The following is a 20,586-nucleotide window of genomic DNA, read 5'->3' as shown; positions in this document are numbered from 1 at the left end:
TTTTGAGTAAGCGATGAGAGTGACTTGAGAAGAGGAATCGTCAGTCCAAAAATCGATGAGCCTGAATCGTCATTTTTGAGGGCAAGTCTCATGAGAGCGTCTTGGGAATATAATGGGTTGTGTACATGAAGGTTAAGAGACTTGGATTTAAGAATTTATGCATTAATAAGAAGTATTCTATGCATTAGAATTTGTATTTAAGACTTCATGCATAAATAAGTAGTACTTTATGCATTAAAAATGTTTTTGAGACTTTTATAAGATCTAATTTATAAGGTAGTATAGATATTAACAACGTTTTCAGGTACATAATTTAAATTAAAAAAATGGTACGAAAATCACAATCAATAATATACTTTGCATTACTGTTACAACACAATTATGTGGATAATAACCCCCACTTCTTTGCCAGAATGTAGGGAGTGCAGCCACAAGCAGTTTATTCATATATGAATTTGTCCTTCATTCTCATGTATCCATAAATGTTCAACAAATAACCAATGAAGATGTTTCTTAACTATATATCCAGCCTTATGATCTGAATAGCAGATTGTGACAACTCTTGTCACATGGATATGGGCAGTCCGTTTCTTTCACGCTCGATCGATCAAAAAACCAGTCTCCAACAGCCAATGCTATCGCCTGCATCATTTGGCATAATTAACATCATATCAAGATCCAAACCCTCAACTATGCATGTTTTAAAGTTGAAAAGATAATTGTCAAGCATGAGGCAACATTTATAAGAAGACCGTAGTGGACCGTCCGGTGAGAGTGGTTAGACCGCCACCCATGAAGAAAATGAGCTGGTCTAACCATGGTCTTGGACCTATCCGGAAACAATTCTGGGTCAAGAAATGGTCCGGTTTTTTAAATATCAAGTACATGGCCGTTGAAGTCCCACATTGACTAGACGTGGATCATTTATCATCCATATATGTTGGAGCAGTCCTCTTGTCAATGGCTCTTTTGAAGAATAATCTAACACGGTTCTACATATTCTCACATGGTATCAAAGCCAGGGTCTACTACCACTCTAGGGTCTAGACACTGCACAATTAGTGACATTCTAGCTCCCTCTCATCACTTTGTGTGTGTTTAGTACGTGGGACAGGACAGGACAGAACACAATTGTCCTATGTTTGGTGTGGCTTTATCTGGGACTAACTAGAACTAACTAGAACAAGGGTGGGACACGGTAGTCCACCCTTTACCCCTGGAACTAAGTAGAACAAGAAATTTTTTACCACTTTACCCTCAAAAACTTCATACGCATATTGTCCCTTCTTCCCCTTCACAGCGTTGCCTCCATCGCTTCCACCGTCTCCTTTCTCCATACTCTCAGGCTGTTTCTACTCGACGAGTTCCTTTCCATCGGCTGTTTCTCCTCTACTCGACAGTATCGACTGCTGTTTCTACTCGACCGGCGACCGGTGACGGCGACGGCAGTCCGACGGTCCGCCTGATTTCATCTCGACGAGTTCCTTTCCATCGTCTGTTTGCTTTATTGCCCTATCTCGATGAGTTCCTTTCCATCGCACCCTACCTTCTCCTTCATCAGGTACACGATTGCCCTCTGTTTGCTATGTTTGGAACGATTTAGGGTTTGTTATATCTGAATCGCTATTTGGGGTTGCTATGTTTGAATCGATTTAGGGTTTTTTTTGCTTGAATAGGCTGTTTAATCGACTGAATCCATAACCAAACATCAAAAACAGATGAACAAAAACCCCAATTCCATAAATTAAATCTAGTTAAATTTCATGAGAAATTTGRKATTTGAAGAATGRAAGTTGCTTACACTCGGGTTTAGAATCTGATGTCGTCTTCTCAAGTAGGTTTAGAAGTATGGTAGATTAATTTGATCATGGTGGTTAGAATTCTAGGATTGACTCACTGGGGTTAAATTGGTCATTTTAACCAGTTCTGTCCAGTCCTATCATGTCTTACCAAACGCTGAACAGCTGTCCTGTCCTGTTCTGTCCCGTCCTGTCCCGTCCTGTCTGCGTACCAAACGCACCCTTTGTACCCGTCTACCCTCTGTTGGAGTAGGCATGACCATTTCTCCATATATGTTATTTTGGAATCTCCTTTCTATCCTCAAAGGGATCTTTTGGAAAGTCACTACATCAAAATTTGGTTTATAGGACGCTAAAAATGTGTAAGTATCCTAATAGACATTTGGACTTCAGATTATAGTACCAACAATTATGCATCATATGTAAAAGTGTTGCAACAAGTTTATAGGCGCTTTCAGCCATCTTAACAAGTATTTTATGACTCTATTGAAATAAAGTGTCCTATTAATTGTTTTATATGACATTATTTGAAAAAGTGTTGTATAAATACAAGTGTTCTATAGAAAAGATTTGTTTAGAGGAGACTTCGCTGTAAAAAGCTAATAGAACACTTTTTTTTAAAAGTGTCCTAATAAACTTGTTAAGATGTCTAAAAGCATCCTATAAACTTATTGCAGCACTTTTACATAGAACACACAATTGTCAAAAATCTTACCCGGTAAGAGAAATGATAAAGATGAAGAGTCTTACTCGGTAAGTGATGGTGACGACTCTTACCCGGGTAAGCGCTTATCGGGTAAATTGTTGCATACGATACCATTTTGATGTACTACAATCTTATCCGGTAGAATAAATTACGGTATTGACTCCCAATGGTAAGCTCTTACCGGGTAAGCATTTAGGTAAACGGCCCCTTAGACATTTTTGGCGTCATGAAAACACAAGAGTAATCTAAAATGGAGTTCAGCATATTCCCGCAAGAGCAAACGCAAAGTGAATGTAAAGGGTATAGACATACTTTGTTGTTAATAACTGGCGAATCATCTGCAAACCATGTGTCTTGCCTCTCTGTTTGGCAATGAGCAAAACAAGAATTTACAAACAACCCATTTTCTTTGGACATGGAGAATCCCTTAAGTGCATCCAGCATCTGGTTTCTGAATTCTGGTCAAAGAATCGATGGCATAGATGCATTAATTAACCGATCACATTCTAGTTCGCAATAATGGCAAGAATGGCATGATACCTTGAAAGAAATTCATCTGTGCTGGTGAACAGTTTCCGGGGTTCTTCTGGCATGCCTTCCAAGCACCATGAGGATCAGCCGATGCTGCAGTTAAACTCGAGACGACCTAAAACAGAGATTACACATGATATTGGTTACTTGCCCTTTGAAGATAACAAACTTCCAATTAAGCCCAAGGGTCATTGGCCCAGCAGTACCCACGTTACCAGCAGTGGTGGATCCAGGAATTTTGGTGATGGGGGTCCGAATTTAAAATTTATAAATTTATGGAAAGAATAAATTTTGAAAATATAAAGAAAATGATTTCATGAAAACTCATGGAGGTCAATTGAGCCCCAAGTCTTGGTTGTACATCCGCCAGTAATCCCAGCCTCCCGGAGGGTCAAGGGTAGATGAGGAGGGTGTGTGAGTATTTGCCGTATATAAATATTTAAAAGAAAATACTTGATATGAAAATATTTACCTGCCAAGAATCATAGGCTGCATTGAGGATGAACATAGGGGTTTTGATATGTGAAACTATGTTCTGAGGGAAGAAACACTGAAACCAAAATGATTGTTGGATGAAAAACAAGCACCGATATCAATCAGAAACCCGACTGGAATTGGAGGCGAGTACTTACTGAAGTCGGGTTGTTTTGGCTGGTGCAAGTCGGTGATAAGTTTTTAGCAACCCCCTGTCGAGAGATTACACAACGATATTTCAGGTAGGTGTTAATTGGTAAACACTTCATTAGCAACTAAACATGAAACTCTTCATACTATCTGCTAGATTTCAAAAGCTAGCTTATTTTTTGAGGTTATTGGAAAAGCCCGTTTAATATGCCATAAGGTAGCTTATAAGTTGGGTTTTTGAAAAGCTACTTCAGCTAGCTTATTGGGTTTTTATTTTCATTTATACCTTTATATTTTACATAAATGCCCCTTATATTTTCCTTTGAACGGTTTGTATTATCATCTAAGTTATCGGTTAGTTTTTTACCAAACATAACTAGTTTATGAGCTAACTTATTAGCCATCAACTAGCTTTTCTGCTAACACTTCTTTTTCCGCCCTCAGTCTGACTAACTTGTGCTATTTACCAGTGAGTGGTATACTGCCAACAGTTAGCTTATTAGCCAATAGCTAGCATTTCAGCTAACATATCTCACAACAGCTAGCTATTCAGCAAGCAACTAGCTTTTCAGCTAATGACTAGTTATCAGTTAGTTTGCCCTAATCCCTAAATTATAGCAAATTGAACCCTAATCTTTATTGAAATTTTGAAATAATCTATGGAATTTTGAATAGAAAAATGCCGAGAAAGATATTTGCAGTGACATAGGAAGTCCCACATTGCACTGACATAGTCAAACATGGGAACGACCTACTACAGAAAATATCAACCATAAAGGGTTGTGGCGTAGTGGTTGAGGCCCTCCCTGGGGATGTGGTGGAATATCTAATTTGTCCAGTGGTTCTATTCCAGGTATACACAACAATCGTGGCCACTGAGTTTATCAGGGCCGATTTCTTGCAGTCACAATTTGCTGGGATTAATCCAAGCATAGCCTAAGACGCCCTTTCAGAAAGAGTAAAAAAAATGGCAATTTGAAATCAAATACCTGCAATGTAACAACACCTTCATACATGTCCCTTAGTGTATGTCCGCCGGATACATCAGTCCTAAATTTTTACAACATAACAACATTAAGCTGCAGATAAAAAAAATTTATGCACTTGAAACGCCGAGAAATGAAACCAAACCAAATTAGCACAATATATCCCATCCGGAGGGAGGGGGTAAGACGTATGCAGATCTGACCTCTACCCGAAAGGGCAGAGTGGTTGTTACCGTGAATACCCGTGGCTAGTGAAAAGCATGTGTGAAATGGAAAATACAGATATGCTAAAATTTGAAAAGCTAGATATGAGTAAAAGATAGCAATAAATATAGTAAGAGAGACAGATGTGCTAAATTTTGAGAAACCTGAAATGAGTAAGCAACAACAATAAGAATAGCAGCAAGTACAGGAGAATAGATACGATCAACAACAAAAACTAGATATAATCAATCTTACGCATCCATGAACATTCCAGCATCAGCCAGACACTTTACTTTAGTGCTTCTAGGGAACAACGAATGGAACTCGTCACAGTGTAAAATAGATGCCAGACCACCGGCCGAGCACCCAGAAAGAAGCGCCTGAAATCCAATGAATATATGATTGCAAACGAATCTTTTTCTGAAAAATAATTGAATGATTGATTGATTGATCGGAATACCTGGTCAGCATTGCGCATCCCTTTTGACATCAAGTCTTCCATTGCTGCCAACCATATTTTTTGCCCTCTAAATTGTAGGTTATTTGCCTGTTACCATTAGTTGAACATCAGATATAAACCAACCGAGCTCAGTATATCCCACTAGGAGGTGGGGTCTAGGGATTAAGATGTATGCGGACATGGCTTCTACCTAGTGTAGAGCAGTTGTTTTCGTGAAGACATATGGCTTGTGAAAAGTGTGTGAGATGAAGATAAGTGATCTTAACATATTAATCCCAATACACACACCCATATACAGATACATATATACATATATAGAAACACAACAATCATTACTCGATCCACTAACTACATGAACAAACAAATAGGAAACTTTTGAAACAATAACAATAGTGAAGAAGAGCCATTGAGAGACTGCTACCCACCTTATCTTCTGTATCCCCAGCAAAAGAGGCCCCATCACAATAACGAACCTTTACTCGATTCCAGTTGAAAAAATCTGATCATAAAACTCAAAGTTGATTTGAGAAGAATAAATAGTAAAAGTTGAAGCTAAATTCGGTAAATAAATGGTTAGAGAGAAAAACCTGGATTTTCTTCAGCCTTATTGCTCAGAATTCCTGTGAAGGCCAATTGTTTTTCAAAAAAATTTGATGATCCACGCCTTGTCGTTTTTCGGTAAACGCAAGATCTAATGGTGTTGCACCATCCCCCACCCTGTTATATTAAAGTAGATAGCTTTAGATATCTTTGGTTCTGAAACCTCATAATTTCTATCCAAATCGAAATTTGATTCAGATTACTGAGTAGTAGAAAAATTATAACGACCACAACAAATCTTAACAATCGAAAAGTTACTTTTGATCCATTTGGCATATCATGGAAATTGATTGGAAAAAATCTTCAAGAATATATCATGGAATATAAAGTGATGTAGTCACACCTTACTTACCGTTGGTAATAAGATTTACTAGTTCAAAAAGTGTCGTATAATAAGGTTAAAGAACGATGTACCTTTTGTGCCCTATTAGATTTTCCAACTTCATCAATAGAACTTGTTAGGTCACCTAAATTCATCCTATCAACTTACTGTAACGCTTTTAGATAGGATACATAGTTCTTGAATTTGATCCTATAGACTTAAAGTCCCATTAAGTAATGACAAACGGGCGTTCTAAAACACCAATTTTGTTGTAGTGAATGAAAGAAGAAGACAGCATGAAGATTCCTTTTTCCATCTGTTATTTGTGTTTCGGGAGCGATATGCTGACCAGTTAGAAGAACTGAATAAATACAGCCGTAACAAACTTTTTCAGAGATAGAGACCAGTTATTATTAGTGTCAATAATTATAAGTGGATAGATATTAAAGACAGCACGTAAAGAACAATGAAGGCTAACACATCAATAAAGATGTTTAAATTGTGGAAGTAAGTATAACACATAATTAGATACAAAATGTCATTATCCATTTAGCTGTCACAAACCTCCAATTGAATGAGCCAGCTGTTTGCACCCGACTCGAATCCACGGTGTAAATGATACCCGGGTAATGTTCCATCCAAGCACACTATGGAAACCCAAACCCACATTAAGAAACCGAGTATTGAACATTTTCCATTTACCGATTAATCATATATATGGCTTATCATGTGACAACCACAATATATATAAATATATATATATATATATATATATATGTATATGGGGTTGGGTTCCGGTGAGACGGAGAGTTAACATGAGAAGTGTAAGAAAGGATCTTCATCCTTGGATGCACATTAGGATGAGATGCACCAAACAATCCCCGTATCATGCGTGATCCATGGGTGGGTTTGAGATTAAAGGTGATCAAGGGTCCAGATCCCTTCTTACGCTTCTCACCTTAACTCTCTTTCTCACACAATCCTTCGCCTATATGTATATATGGGGCCAATCATGTGAGAACCACAAAGAATTACAAACCATAAGAACAAGTGCATCATGTGTAATTTCACCTCATTTCATCTAAGGCTAGGCTTTAAGGTATTGATTAACACAAATATACGATTAATCAAATTATAGCCTTGTGATTATTCCCATATATATATATATATATATATATATATGTGTGTGTGTGTGTGTGTGTGTTTATGAATCTCATGATCCATGATAAGAGATTAGGAAAGGCAAAAGGGCAATATATAAACGTTAAAACATAGTCCCTTCCCAAATTCTAAATTGCTTTCACAAAAAGACTAGGTTGAGAAGGATGAAAGGAACTTTGAATACCAAGATCCATGATAAAAATACCAACATTTTTAGAAATAAAACCATTTTGGAGTTGGAAAATTAAAAAACATATATACTGAAAAGAAGAAAACTATTTTAGGAACAAAATGTAAAATCTTGAAGCAAAATCAAGCAAAATGTATGACACAAAAAATTAGATATATTAAATCCAAAAACCAGTCAACTAATCCTAAAACTACTAATAGCAGAAGAAAAGGAGGTGGACTCTTAAGACTGTTCCGGAATTCAAGACAGAAAAGAAGACCCCCAAAATCAGCAGCTACAAGAACCAACATCAAATTCGATTAAATCTTGCAGATTCCATTTCCAAACAAACCCAAAATGCACATCAAATCTTGCAGATTTCCTTTTTAAAGAACACTCATAATGCACTGCACATATAAAAGGAGCTCAAAAACCACAAGAGGTTAAAGAATACCTGCGCCTTTAGCAGCAGCTCCTGGAATAAGAGTGAGACCAACAATTAGAGGATTAGCAGCAGAAGCAGAAGATTCTTCCAAAAATGCAACAACTTCAGTTGTATTGAAATGGAACTCTGCTTCATATCCACAAACCCAGTTTCCAAAAACACCAAATCCAATCGCTAAAATCAAAACCCAATCCCTCATTCTCAAATCTTGCTATTTTATGTTTTACTAAATACAATTGTGTTTGAATAAAATATCTAAAATCTGTGAAATTTTCTTTATAATCTAATAAATTTCAGAATCTTTGTTCTGGTTAAGAACATAAGCATGAGATTTGAGTGAGGAGGAGAGAGAGAAAGAGAGGCAATTTGTGTTTGCCGGGGCAAAAGCCGAGGATGCTGTGTTTCTTTGGTGCCTTTTAATATGTATTTACGTGAGTTACGCTTCGAATCTTTAAGAAAATCAATGTTCAGTAATTTCTGCCCCCTACATTTTACTTCGTTTACATTTTTTGTCCTTACATTTTTTTTGTTTTTAAACATCTGACACTCTACTATATTGTATTTCTTGAAAAGACCCAACTTACAACAAGACCATTTAGAAAATTTATCGTCACTTTGAAAAAAGGAAAATTACCAAAATAACCAAAATATATCCGATATATTAACGAAATAACCATATTTTCACGAAATTGCTAAAACAACCACATGGATCTCCCCCATGGGCGATCCATGACCATGGGGGCGATCCCCTTCTTTTTGACCAAACAAGTACAAAAAACAATTTAAAAAATCATTTTTGGTGGGTCCCACGTGTGTGGATCTACCCGGGGGAGATCCACGTCACCTAATCGCCCCCAGGGCAATCCGTCGTATTTTATATTTTTTTCTTTTTTTTTCGAGGTGTTTTTAATAAGAAAGAGACGATATTAAAACTGTTTTTTTTTACCTTTTTAGGACCAAATTTCATGGTTATAGGTTTAAAAATAAAACCATGATAATTGTGGATACGCAAAAATTATTTTTATCTGATTTGGGGGACGTAAATAAGATTCAACATAAAAAATATGATTTTTGTCCACCAAATTAGATACAAACAATTTTTTTCATATCCGCAATTATTATAGAATATCAACATTTCTTATAAGAAAAACAATAACAATATTCGTTGCGTAGTTTATGCGTTTAAATTTTTTTGGTAAAATTAGAAATCTTCACGTACAATCATATTTTTATAAGGTTTGTCACGGTGATTATGTTTACGAGTTGTGAGAGTAAAAATGTTTTATTTTATATACTAAAATCATGACATTTGGTCCTAAAAAGTTTTAAAAAAAACTGTTTAAATATCGTCTCAAATTTATTAAATACACCCTTTAATCGATATTAAAAAATAAATAAAAATAAAGTGATGCATGTGGAACCCACCAAAAAATTATTTTTTAAATTATTTTTTGTATTTTTTTGTTCAAAAAGAAGGGGATCGCCCCCATGGTCATGGATCGCCCCCGAGGGGAGATCCATATGATCGTTTTGGGAATTTCGTGAAAAATGGTTATTTCGTTAATATATCGGGTATATTTTGATTATTTTGGTGATTTTCTCTTGAAGAAATTGTCTTTCAGATACGACCCAACTTGGTTAATTCAACTAGGGGTGTACAAAAACCGTTAACTTGTAAAACTCATCTAACTCAACCCGTCAAACATTTAAACCGTCAAACAGATAATTAGGAGGGTTGAAATTGGATTAGACTAACTCAATCCAATCAGCCGCTAATATATATTATTTAGATAAAATTAAATATATATAGAGCTAAGATCAAATGCTAACCATCATTTTTGTGTTTAATCTTATTAACTGATCTTGGCTATCCAAATCTATAATCAACGGTTAAGATTAATCAAAAAAAAATTAAATTTTAAAGTTTGAATTTTAATGAGGGCTAGTGAACAATGATGAAAGGGGCATTTTGGGAAGAAAAAATACACTTATCAAGGGTATTCTAGTAAATTGAATTCATTTGTAACCCCCAAACAATTAATGGGGAGTTACAAACAATCAAATCCCAAAAAATATGCATTCATATTATTATTATTTTTTTTTACTATTGATCTTCCAATTGTTTGGGGAGTTACAAACAATCAAATCCCAAAAAATATGCATTCATATTATTATTATTTTTTTTACTATTGATCTTACATGTTCATTGTTGTATGAATTCCTAAATCGGATAAAAAACACGGTAGTAACAATTTTCGGTATTGATCAATTTGAACACAAATAAACCGTGAACACAATTTGAACAAAAATGAACAACCGTGAACACAATTTGAATACAAATGAACTGTGAACACGATATGAACATAAATGAATACGATATGTGCAATTTTTGGCCGATATATTCACATACATAGACGTCCCACAAAATTAAAGTAGCATCTGTTAATTTGTGTTAATCTGTTAACGGTTGTTCATTTGTGTTCAAATTGTGTTCACGGTTGTTCATTTGTGTTCAAATTGATCAATACCGAAAATCGTTACTACCGTGTTTCTTATGCGATTTAGGAATTCATACAAGAAAGAAAATGGAAGATCAATATAATTTTTTTAATAATATGAACGCATATTTTTTGTGATCTGATTGTTTGTAACTCCCAATTAATTGTTTGGGTGTTACAAATGAATTCAATTTACTAAAATACCCTTGTAAGGGTAAAATGAACAAGACAAAAACTTATAAGAATAATGGAATTTGATTGGTTGAGAGGGTTTTTAAAGTTAACACAAAAATTATGGTTAACATTTGATCTTCCCTATATATATATATATAGAGAGAGAGAGAGAGAGAGAGAGAAAGATGGATAATTTATTATGCAAACTATCTCATCCATACAATCCAATCAATTGAAATGATTATGAAAATAATAAGAGTTTATTTATTATGATTTGAATATTTATGCAAGAGAATTATAGTTCATCAATGATGATCACCACTTTATATCAAAAAAATAAATCAATAAATTTGGGACTAAAGATATTTATTAGAGTAGAGGGACGGTTCAGATTGGGTTGTACAGTTGTACGAATGAAACATGTTGTATTTGAAAAACTCTTTATCTCTCTCTCTCTCTCTCTCTCTCTCTCTCTCTCTATATATATATATATATATATATATATATTGGTCCAATTTAGAGCTCAAAAAATAAATACATTTTATGTAAACCACCCAACCCGTCCAACCTATCACTACTCGCAAGTTGGGTTTTACTTTTGAACGGGTTTGGTTAGGCTGAGATTTTCCAATTAATCATATTTGAATTGGGTTGTAAAAATGTCAAAAATCACTTAACCCAACTCGCGTACACCCCTAAATTCAAGTAGGCATCCAAAAAAGCCTAAACCTGAAGCCCAACCCGATTGGAGCTCGGATCTTGCAAGCTCGAGCCTACTGCGGCCTTGATGCTAGATAAAGCCAATTTTTATTCAAAAACTAGTAGAAACTTGTTCCCAAAAAGCTTGATTAAGCCAATTTTTACACCCATAGGAAAAACGCAAACCTCGAATATATTTAATTGAACCATGAACGTCTATCAAATTTGTCTTTAATGTCAAAATCTTGTGGTTGTATCAAGAAAAGGTAGGAAAACCATACAACCATCAAACAATAGACATAATGGAATAACTTTGGGTGTATGTGATGGAGATGCTATAAAATTGGTTAAACCAATCAAAAACATGACTATGATACTTTGTTATTTTATGAACTTTTACTTTATTTTATATCTTTTATTATCTAGTTGTTCATATTTGATATATAGTATATATTGGTTTCCGTATAAAAAATGGCTAGTTATTGATATTGTTGGTTTTGGTTGTGGTTCTAATGGCTTCAATATGACCGAAAAGGGAACATATCCAACAGGATTGGACGTTTCGGTTTAAAAGGATCAGTTGTTTCCAAAAAATTTAAATTAAGGATCACATAGGGAAATAAAATAAAAATGAAAACGTAGTAAGAGATACTGGAAAGAGGCCAAGAATATTAAAGGGTCAAAAATCATTTAAGATTTGTGTTTACCTTCCAGTTTGTAAGTTTATCATTTGGCTTTAGTTCTGTTTACATCCCACACTCTTGTTTCAAAATAACCTTATGGGGTAGAAAAATGTTTTCTTTTGGTAAGGTGATAAGCATGACTTTTTCTTGAATCCTAGATCTATTTTTTTTAACAAAATAAAGAGCAATATCTAACAATAAGTCATCATACTCAACTGAAAAGGATTGGTGATTCAACTAATCATCAATCTTGTGATCATTATGATTGTACAAATTATGTGTCTTTGTCCTTGATGTTCAGATTGAGCATGGAGCATGAATGTGTCATCATGGTTATGTCCAACCACAAGTTTATTTAGTATTAGAATGTATAGAGAAAACATAAATCAATGTTAGATACTAATTATCTGAGCATGCACAAATTTCCTCTGTACCATTCAATCAATGGGCCTAGGGACAACATCACTCTCATCATACAGGAAGGAAAAATCCTCTTTTGATCAATACAAGTACTAGTGTGTTGATCTTCTCTCTCAGTGATTTGATGATAATCATTTTTATCTTATGAAGTGTACTATATCTATATTCAGCTTCATCGATCATCACTGAGTCTGTTCAGAGATCGCTAAACATGTACTGTAATTCTCTCAAAGACAAATATTCTTCAGGAAGACAAAACTCACACCATAGAACCTTCAGTGATATTGAAGATAAAGCTGAAGACAGAGACAAGCAAATTCGTGATCTGATGCGATTTTCAGTGGTAACAAGCCTGTATACACAAGTATAAAATCTATTCAAGATTCAGCGAACATTGAAGAAACCTCAGCGTTATTCCATTGTCATTGATCAGATGAATCTTGTTGAATAAGATCATTTTTTTGTTTTCTCCTTTTACACAGAAAGGACAAACACATACCTCTCAAAGTAAAGTACTGTACGGAGTCACTCTACTGTCTCCAAGCTGGCTTACCTACTTTGTGAAAGACACTGTTCATATACGGCTAAAGCCTGTATATTTGCAACAAACGACAAGCTCACCTCTAAAAGCTTGCCACGTGCTTTTTACCTTCTAACTTAATGGGTATAAATAGCTGAGAAGCTCCTCCTTCTCAGTAATCTCAGTCAAGCCAAACTTCCATGCCTTGAAGATCTTTACCCAAGAAGATACTACCCCATCTCCCTCAACCACTCTAATCAGTGAAGAGGACAAGACTTCTTAACCTTTTATTTTAGCAAGTCTTTTCTTTCTTGCTTTCTGTATCTTGTTTGTTTATTTGATTGTTTAGATAAATTATGTATCTTATTTTTTCCACAAACAATCTGTAAAATTTTGTATTGATCTTATTTATCAATAAATGATTTTTAAAAGTGAAAGCTGTTGTGTTTGTATTCATCCCCCCCTCTACAAACTGTTACCTATAAACTCTTGTAGATTCGGCTGGGACCAACAAGTGGTATCAGAGCAATGTTTGTTTTGGTTTCTATCAGTATTTTATTGGTGTTTTATTATATTTTCTTTATAGATAATTTTTTACCATTCTAATGGCATTACAAAATACAAACACAAACTTTCACGACAATGGCTCTCTTGCCAAACCTCCCCGGTTAATTAGTGACAACTTCAGTCTCTAGAAGAATCGGATGACTCTCTTCTTAGAAGGTGTGGATCTTGAAATTCCATATTATATTGAAAATGGACCTTATGTTCCATTTGTAATTTCTCCAGCAGTCTCTGCTACTACTATGACTGCCGCCATTCCTGAAGGGTAGATTCTGAAACTACCTCATCAATGGAGTGACGAAGATAAGGAGAAATTGGCTTTATATACTCGAGTTAGATCTATATTAGCCATGTCTCTTCCTGACGAGGTTTAAAACTCGTTATGAATTTAAAAACCTCGAAAACCATGTGGGACACTCTTTATGTTCAATATGAAAGTACTTTTGAAGTACAAAATCGAGGAAGATAAATTTAGTAAGACAATATGAAAGTTTTCTCTATGGAAAATCTAAATCGTTGTATGAAGTACATCAACATTTTAATTGCCTTCTTATTGATTTAAGGACAGTTGGTAGAGAATATTCCAACTCTGAGACCCTGACAAAGTTCCTAGAATGTTTGTCAGAATCATGGGATAATTATACCATATGTCCCAAGATGTCTAAGGACATGTCCTCCCTTTCCCTCAGTTCTCTTTATTGGATATTGCTTAATCATGAGCAATCTCTTCAACTGATGAAAAATCTTCTTAAAGACTCCAGAGAAATGAAAAGATCTCATTTAGCTTTGATCTTTGATAGCCCTTCAGCTGATCCTTCTATTTTTTCTACTCCTTCTTCTTATTTTTATCGTTGAGTTAGATCTTTCTAACTTTGAGGACTCAACAGACGCTGATTTATCAGAGTTTGATGAGTCACTGCCCTTCCTTACAAACTCTTTTACAAGGTTTGCCAAAAAAAGTAATTTTCGTAGATCTCCTTCCCTGACGATAACTGACAAGCCAAAGTCAAATCCTATTGACAAAGCCTTAGCTAACTGTTTTAACTGTCATTGCAAAGGACACTTTGCTAGTGAACGTAGGTCAGAGAAAGTTACGAATCCATCTTCAAACATCTCATCCTCTTTCATAACTTAAGATGACAAATACCTAAAACTGAAGGAGAAGTACAATAAGATGAAGAATCTCTAGTGTAAAGGCAAAGGTCTTATCGCTGAAGAACATGAATAGGCTGATTCATCAGAAGAATCATCCTCGGACGAGGAAAACACGACCTATCTCTGTCTTATGGCTAAGGATGTCAAGGGTGAACCATCTGAGACATCATCCTCCAGTAAACCCTCTCCATCAACCTCTACTCAGGTATGTAATCTGAATGACCCTTCTTCTTCTACCTGTGATAGCCTCTCTGCACTAGATATGATGGTTGTGGATCTTTACAATGACCTGTATGGAAAATCTAAAGCTAAAAAGCTTAATATTGATTTACACGAACAATTAGAGAAATGTCATTCTACGATCAAAGAACTGACTAAGATTAAAGAAAATCATAAGGATCAGGTCATTGTAAACCAAGCTATCAGCATCGAATGAGAGCAGGCTATCGCTGAGCATGAACAAGCAATTGTTGAACTCAAGGCTGAAATGGTTACCATTGAAGAATGGTGTAAAGCCTCTCTTAAGGCCACTAAGATCATTAACGCTCAGATCTCCGCCAAGATCAAGAGTGGTCTAGGATATTCCTATGATCAGGAAGATAATGTTAGTGACAAGTCCATGCTTAAGTTTGGTACTTTTGTCTCTTCTATTCCTGACACTTATTCCTCTCAGTACTCTTCTACTAAAACTCTTCTTGAAGAAACTTCTCTTAGATCAAAATCCAAAAACAAAGGTAAAACCATTGTCAGCATTCCTCTTCTCTCTAAGAAGAACCACAAGTCGAATAGAACCTGTTATATTCCTTTTGCTTGTAAACTTTCTTTCTCAGAGATAAAGGTCTCTAAACGCTCTCAGAGATCTAGCCCAAAGCTGAAAGTGAATCTTTCACCCAAGGTATCTAAATCTTAAGTTGTTCTTCCTCAAACAACTAAAAAAGGTATTATTGGAGCTGGTCCCTCTCTTCTAAGGATCCCAAGCCCCGACTCTTCTGGCCCTAAAGCTTCTCTCAGCTATAGGAAGTGTCGTCATTGTGGTGAGACTACTCATATTGTCAGCAAGTGTTCTTCAGCTACCAAATCTGGTTCACCAACTAAGGTAAAGAAAGTAACTAAGGCTGAAAAGTCAGCCAAAATGAAATCAGCCACTAAAGTTGTGAAAACAACTAAAGTGAAGAATACCACTAAATCCTCTTCTTCAGAATCAGTGAAGACTCTTGCTGACTCTAAGCCTTCAGTGTCAGTGAAGAAAGATGTCGCCTCTAACTTTGCTGGACCATTGAGAAATAGGTACTAAAGCAAACTTAATATATTTTCTATTGTAAAATAACAAAGGCATCTGGTATCTAGATAGTGGATGCTCAAGACACATGACCAGCTCAGCGATGGATGAAAAATCATCCCATCGATCAAATTATTGGTGATCCAAGTGCAGGTATTTAGACTCGTCAAGGTCTAGGTAATATCTGTCTCTTTGTCAACTTTTTCTCTTTAGTTAAGCCCAATAAAATCAATGAGGCTATCACTGACTCAAGATGGGTCACTACTATGCAAGAAGAACACATTGCATTTGATAGAAACAAAGTCTGGTACCTTGTCCCGCGTCCATCTGACAAAACTGTGACAGGTACCAAATAGGTTTATCACAATAAGCTGGTTGAACAAGGAATTGTAACCTGTAACAAGGCTCGACTTGTTGCTCAGGGATGCAGGCAAGAAGAAGGTATCGATTATAATGAGACCTTCACACCAATGGCTAGACTCGAAGCAATTCGACTCTTCTTAGACTATGCTGCCTATAAGGACTTTAAAGTCTACCAAATGGATGTAAAGAGTGCTTTCCTTAATGGAAAACTTTAGAAGAAATTTTATGTTGAACAACCTCTAGGGTTTCTTAACCCAAAGTAGCCAAATCATGTCTCTTGATTGGATCAAGCTCTTTATAGCTTAAAACAAGCCTCTTGTGCCTGGTATGACACCCTTTCTTCATTTCTCATCTCTGAGAAATTTGTCCATGGATAGATTGACAGACCCTATTTCTTAGGAAAGTTAATGGTCATATCATTTTAATCCAAATTTATGTCGATAATATTATATTTGGTTCCACTAATGGAAATAGGAGAGTGACCTCGAGTGTACTCCAAAATACTAAGATTAAGCTACAATTGGACGTCGCGTCCCCCGYGAAGCTTTTGAAGATCCGGGAACTTATGCTGGATCTCCAACCCTCTTTGTGTTTTTGGTTCTCTGAATGAATGAAGAAAGATTATCAGATGAGCATGTTGGGAGAACTGGCATATTTTCTAGGTCTTCAGATTAAAAGCAATATGATAAAGACATTTTTATCAATCAGAGTAAGTATGTCAGGGATATGTTTAAGAAATTCGACTTAACCAACGGTTCATCTATGAAGACTCCTATGAGGAATGATCGGCTCCTTGCTGTATTGTACAACTAGCCGACTTGATATAATGTATTTTGCATGTCTATGTGAATGATATCAGTCTGAACCCAAGGAATCTCATATGATTGTTGTAAAACGCATATTCAGATATTTGAAGGGGCACTCCTAATCTAGACCTTTGGTATCCCAAAGACTCAGGTTTCGACCTAATCGGTTATTGTAGATAATGATTTTATAGGTTGCAAGATATATAGGAAGAGCACCACAGGAGGCTGTCAGCTTCTTGGTGGAAACTTGGTGAGCTGGACAAGCAAAAAGCAAAACTCAGTGTCCACATCAACTGCTGAAGCTGAATCTGTAGCCGCTAGAAAGATGTTGTGCCCAAATTCTTTGGATGAAAAATCAGCTCACTAATTATGATCTTCAGCTCTCTAAGATCCCTATCTATTGCGATTGCACCAATGCCATTGATATTGCAAACAATCTTGTACTTCACTCTAAGACCAAAGATATTGAGATTAGATATCATTTTATCAGAGATCATGTTATGAATGGTAATGTTGAACTTTACTTCATACCCACTGAGTACCAACTAGCTGATCTGTTTACAAAAACTCTTGATGAAACAAGATTCAATATTTTAATCAGCGAACTTGGAATGCTGAACGCTGAGCATTAATTCCTTCAACTTTAAGAAAGACTAAGTGATACAAAGTGAAATGATTCAGTGTTTTTCTAATCTATCACCGAACTCTTGAGTAAATGTATCTTTCTCTCTAAGTCTAAGGTATGTCTACTTATCTCTTCTTTTCTCAAAACTTAAAACGATCACTTGATACTTTTCTTGTTTAGTGACTAAAATGTTCTAAAAGAGATGTTTCAGTGTTTCCTTATCTATCATGAAATCTTAAGTAAATGTATTTTTCTCTCTAAGGTATGTCTACTTGTCTTCTTTTTCTCAAAGCTTAAAACTGTCATTGAACACTTTTTTTATTCAATGATCAAAATGTTTTAAAAGAAAAATTATGATGAACGGTCATATTTTTATGGTGTCATTAATTTTTTTAAAATTCATTGACTATTTCGCACACATCCTTCTGACACACGTTTGTCCATTTCTTTTCTACCTAATCACCTTAAAATGATGTGCAAAGAAATCATCATTGCACATCTTTTTGAAGTGTCATTTTCCTCTCTCATCTTTCTCTCTCATCTCACTATATACCTTTCTTACCCTCTCATTTCCCCTTATGCGAAAACACAAATACTCTCTCTATATATTTTGTGCAAACAAGACCTCCCAAAAACTTTCGAACCAATTTTCTTCTTCTTCTTTCAAGAAACAAGCTTGTAAATTCTTTGTTTTGACTGTTAATCTTTAAGAAACTTATTTGTTATTTAAAAACGTCTTTCTTTCTTTTAAATACAAACAACCGGTTTTGCAAATTATTCTTTTTCTTGATTTATTTTAACCAAGTTTCTAAAATCTTCTTGAGAACCCTAATTTCTTCTGGTTTTTCAAAAGAAAGTTTATTCTTCAAACTTTATTCCTAAAGTGCTTTCTAACATAAATCATGTACGCGATTCCATTTTTCTGTTTTTTTTACAGAAATGGCTACTGCTAAGAACGTGAACTTTGCCCTTGAAAATTGCTCCTTCAAACCCAACAATCACATTGCACTATTGGAAATCCCAACAGACAAACCTCAGTTTGTGGATGTTGTTAAGTTTCTCAAGAACTGCGTTCTGGGATATGCCCTGACCTTCCAACCTATAATGGTGAAGGATATCCTCAGACAATTTTGGTTCGCCGCTGAAACAAAGACTGTGAAGGACAAACATGGAAACTCTGTCGTTAAGATCTCCTGTGAGATCAACAATATGACGGTCAGTTTTGACTTCTCAATGGTTAGACTGCTCTCAGACTCCCAAAGTCCACTTCCTACTCTAGCGATCCAGAGAGTGATGACATCGTCAAATTTCTAGACAATATTCATTACGACTGGCCCTTGAAGAAAGACTATGTTGATCCCAGATCTCTCAATAACACGAATATTTAAGTTATGAATAACCTAAATATATGAATAACCTAAATATATCGTGTAGATGGAAAAAGTGAAGAACACTCAAGAACACAAATAAGAATATTCAAGAATAATATTATGTGCCGAATGATTCACTTTTTATTCAAATGATTGGTGGAAAAGCGTAAACGATTACATGAAAGGTAAAGCCTATTTATACTAGAAATCTAATTAAGGAGATTGCTATTTATGGAAGATATTTAGCAAATCCCTTATGAAAGGAAAGCAATCTAGACTTATGGAAAGTAAATAAGGTAAAGTAAGGAGTGGATAATGCAGCTGTCGATTTGCCATCTCCAGTTGTCTTCTAAAGAGCGTGTTCAACCATGTCTTGTGATCTTCTTCATCGAGTTCCTCTGGTTGAACTTGTTGCGGGAAACTCCAAGTGTTGGTAACCAGAGGGGTTATGAAGATGCGCAGTTCATCGCACCTATGAACATTCATCGCACCTCTGGTTGTATTGGGCATTTAGACTTTTGCTTGAGAGTCTTCCATCGGCCTTATGCTCTTTCACACTTGTTGTGTTCTTCATTACTTTTACAGATATGAGTGATGGGGTCTAACAATTTCCCCCTAAGTAATGAAAAGACAAACATTGACTAGTCTATGAACAATTAAAGGATAAGTGAAAGACAGAAGCTAAACTAGAAAAACATCCTTTTGCCAAATTTTTCATTGGATAAGGTGTTGGATGAATTCTTACAAAACTTGAATGAAATTGAAATTACATGATGAAAATATTTTACTCATGGTCTTTTCTAGTTATTTTCTAGAATCGCATCATCAATTCTCTGAATCGAATGACTGTGGAGATACCATGAATAAGTTCCTGTCCTTCCTTCATCAGCACATGCGGTCTGGCTAGTCTCTCTTTGATGACTCCCTGAAACCATTCAAGTGTAGAGGTTGAGTACTTGAAGGCCTCAGTTAGTCTGAAGAACTTTTTAACACCAAACTCGTTTTTGAAGACCAATCCGAGCTCTGGTTGAGTTAAGACCGATGCAGATCGCTTCTCCTGTAGGCCTAGGAAATCTTCATCTGGAGGAGTGTAGAAGAGTCTCTCAATACCAAGTTCAAAAGCGATTTGAAAGTCGCCCTTTGCCCTGAACTTCACCAAGGTTTCTATCGTCTCCACTATCGTTCTGTTGGCCATCCCATATTTGATCCCTTGGTCCTGTCACTGAGTTGTGTGGCCATAGAGGTCGATCAAGTCCCATGGGTTGAGATTGATTAAGTCATTGTCATTAAAGACGCTGACCATCCCATGTGCGTGTTCCACGGTATACTCGATGTACTTGATAGATCGATTTGAGAAGGTTCTCATCTTGATGTCTAGGACCGTCTTGATTCCATCGTTTGAGAAGATGGCTTGTGGTGGAGA

General features: G+C 35.7%; 1 protein-coding gene across 1 annotated transcript; it reads right to left on the bottom strand.

The window, feature by feature from the left end:
• Positions 1–297: 297 nt before the first annotated feature.
• On the bottom strand, positions 298–8,399 carry LOC112506695 (pectin acetylesterase 10). Its single transcript, XM_025110927.1, has 12 exons — positions 8,017–8,399; positions 6,797–6,879; positions 5,898–6,027; positions 5,736–5,809; positions 5,311–5,397; positions 5,106–5,230; positions 4,650–4,710; positions 3,669–3,722; positions 3,509–3,586; positions 3,046–3,151; positions 2,818–2,963; positions 298–642 (listed from the first exon to the last, which is right to left on the bottom strand). Exons 1-12 carry the CDS (start codon positions 8,204–8,206, stop codon positions 532–534), a joined length of 1,245 nt encoding a protein of 414 aa, XP_024966695.1. The 5' UTR covers positions 8,207–8,399; the 3' UTR covers positions 298–531.
• Between the last annotated feature and the right edge of the window lie 12,187 nt (positions 8,400–20,586).

Source organism: Cynara cardunculus, assembly GCF_001531365.2.
Source record: "Cynara cardunculus var. scolymus isolate 2C chromosome LG 2, CcrdV1, whole genome shotgun sequence".
In the NCBI taxonomy this organism is placed as follows: domain Eukaryota; kingdom Viridiplantae; phylum Streptophyta; class Magnoliopsida; order Asterales; family Asteraceae; genus Cynara; species Cynara cardunculus.
This window is presented reverse-complemented; position numbering and strand designations above follow the sequence as displayed.

What these genes read in the sequence shown, in the direction of transcription:
- LOC112506695 (XM_025110927.1), bottom strand. Translation starts at nt 8,206, where the DNA reads ATGAGGGATTGGGTTTTGATTTTAGCGATTGGATTTGGTGTTTTTGGA. An exon ending in AAGGTGTTGTTACATTGCAG is followed by an intron (nt 3,723 to 4,649) that starts GTATTTGATTTC and finishes ATCTCTCGACAG; the next exon opens with GGGGTTGCTAAAAACTTATC. An exon ending in CAGCCTATGATTCTTGGCAG is followed by an intron (nt 3,152 to 3,508) that starts GTAAATATTTTC and finishes TCTCTGTTTTAG; the next exon opens with GTCGTCTCGAGTTTAACTGC.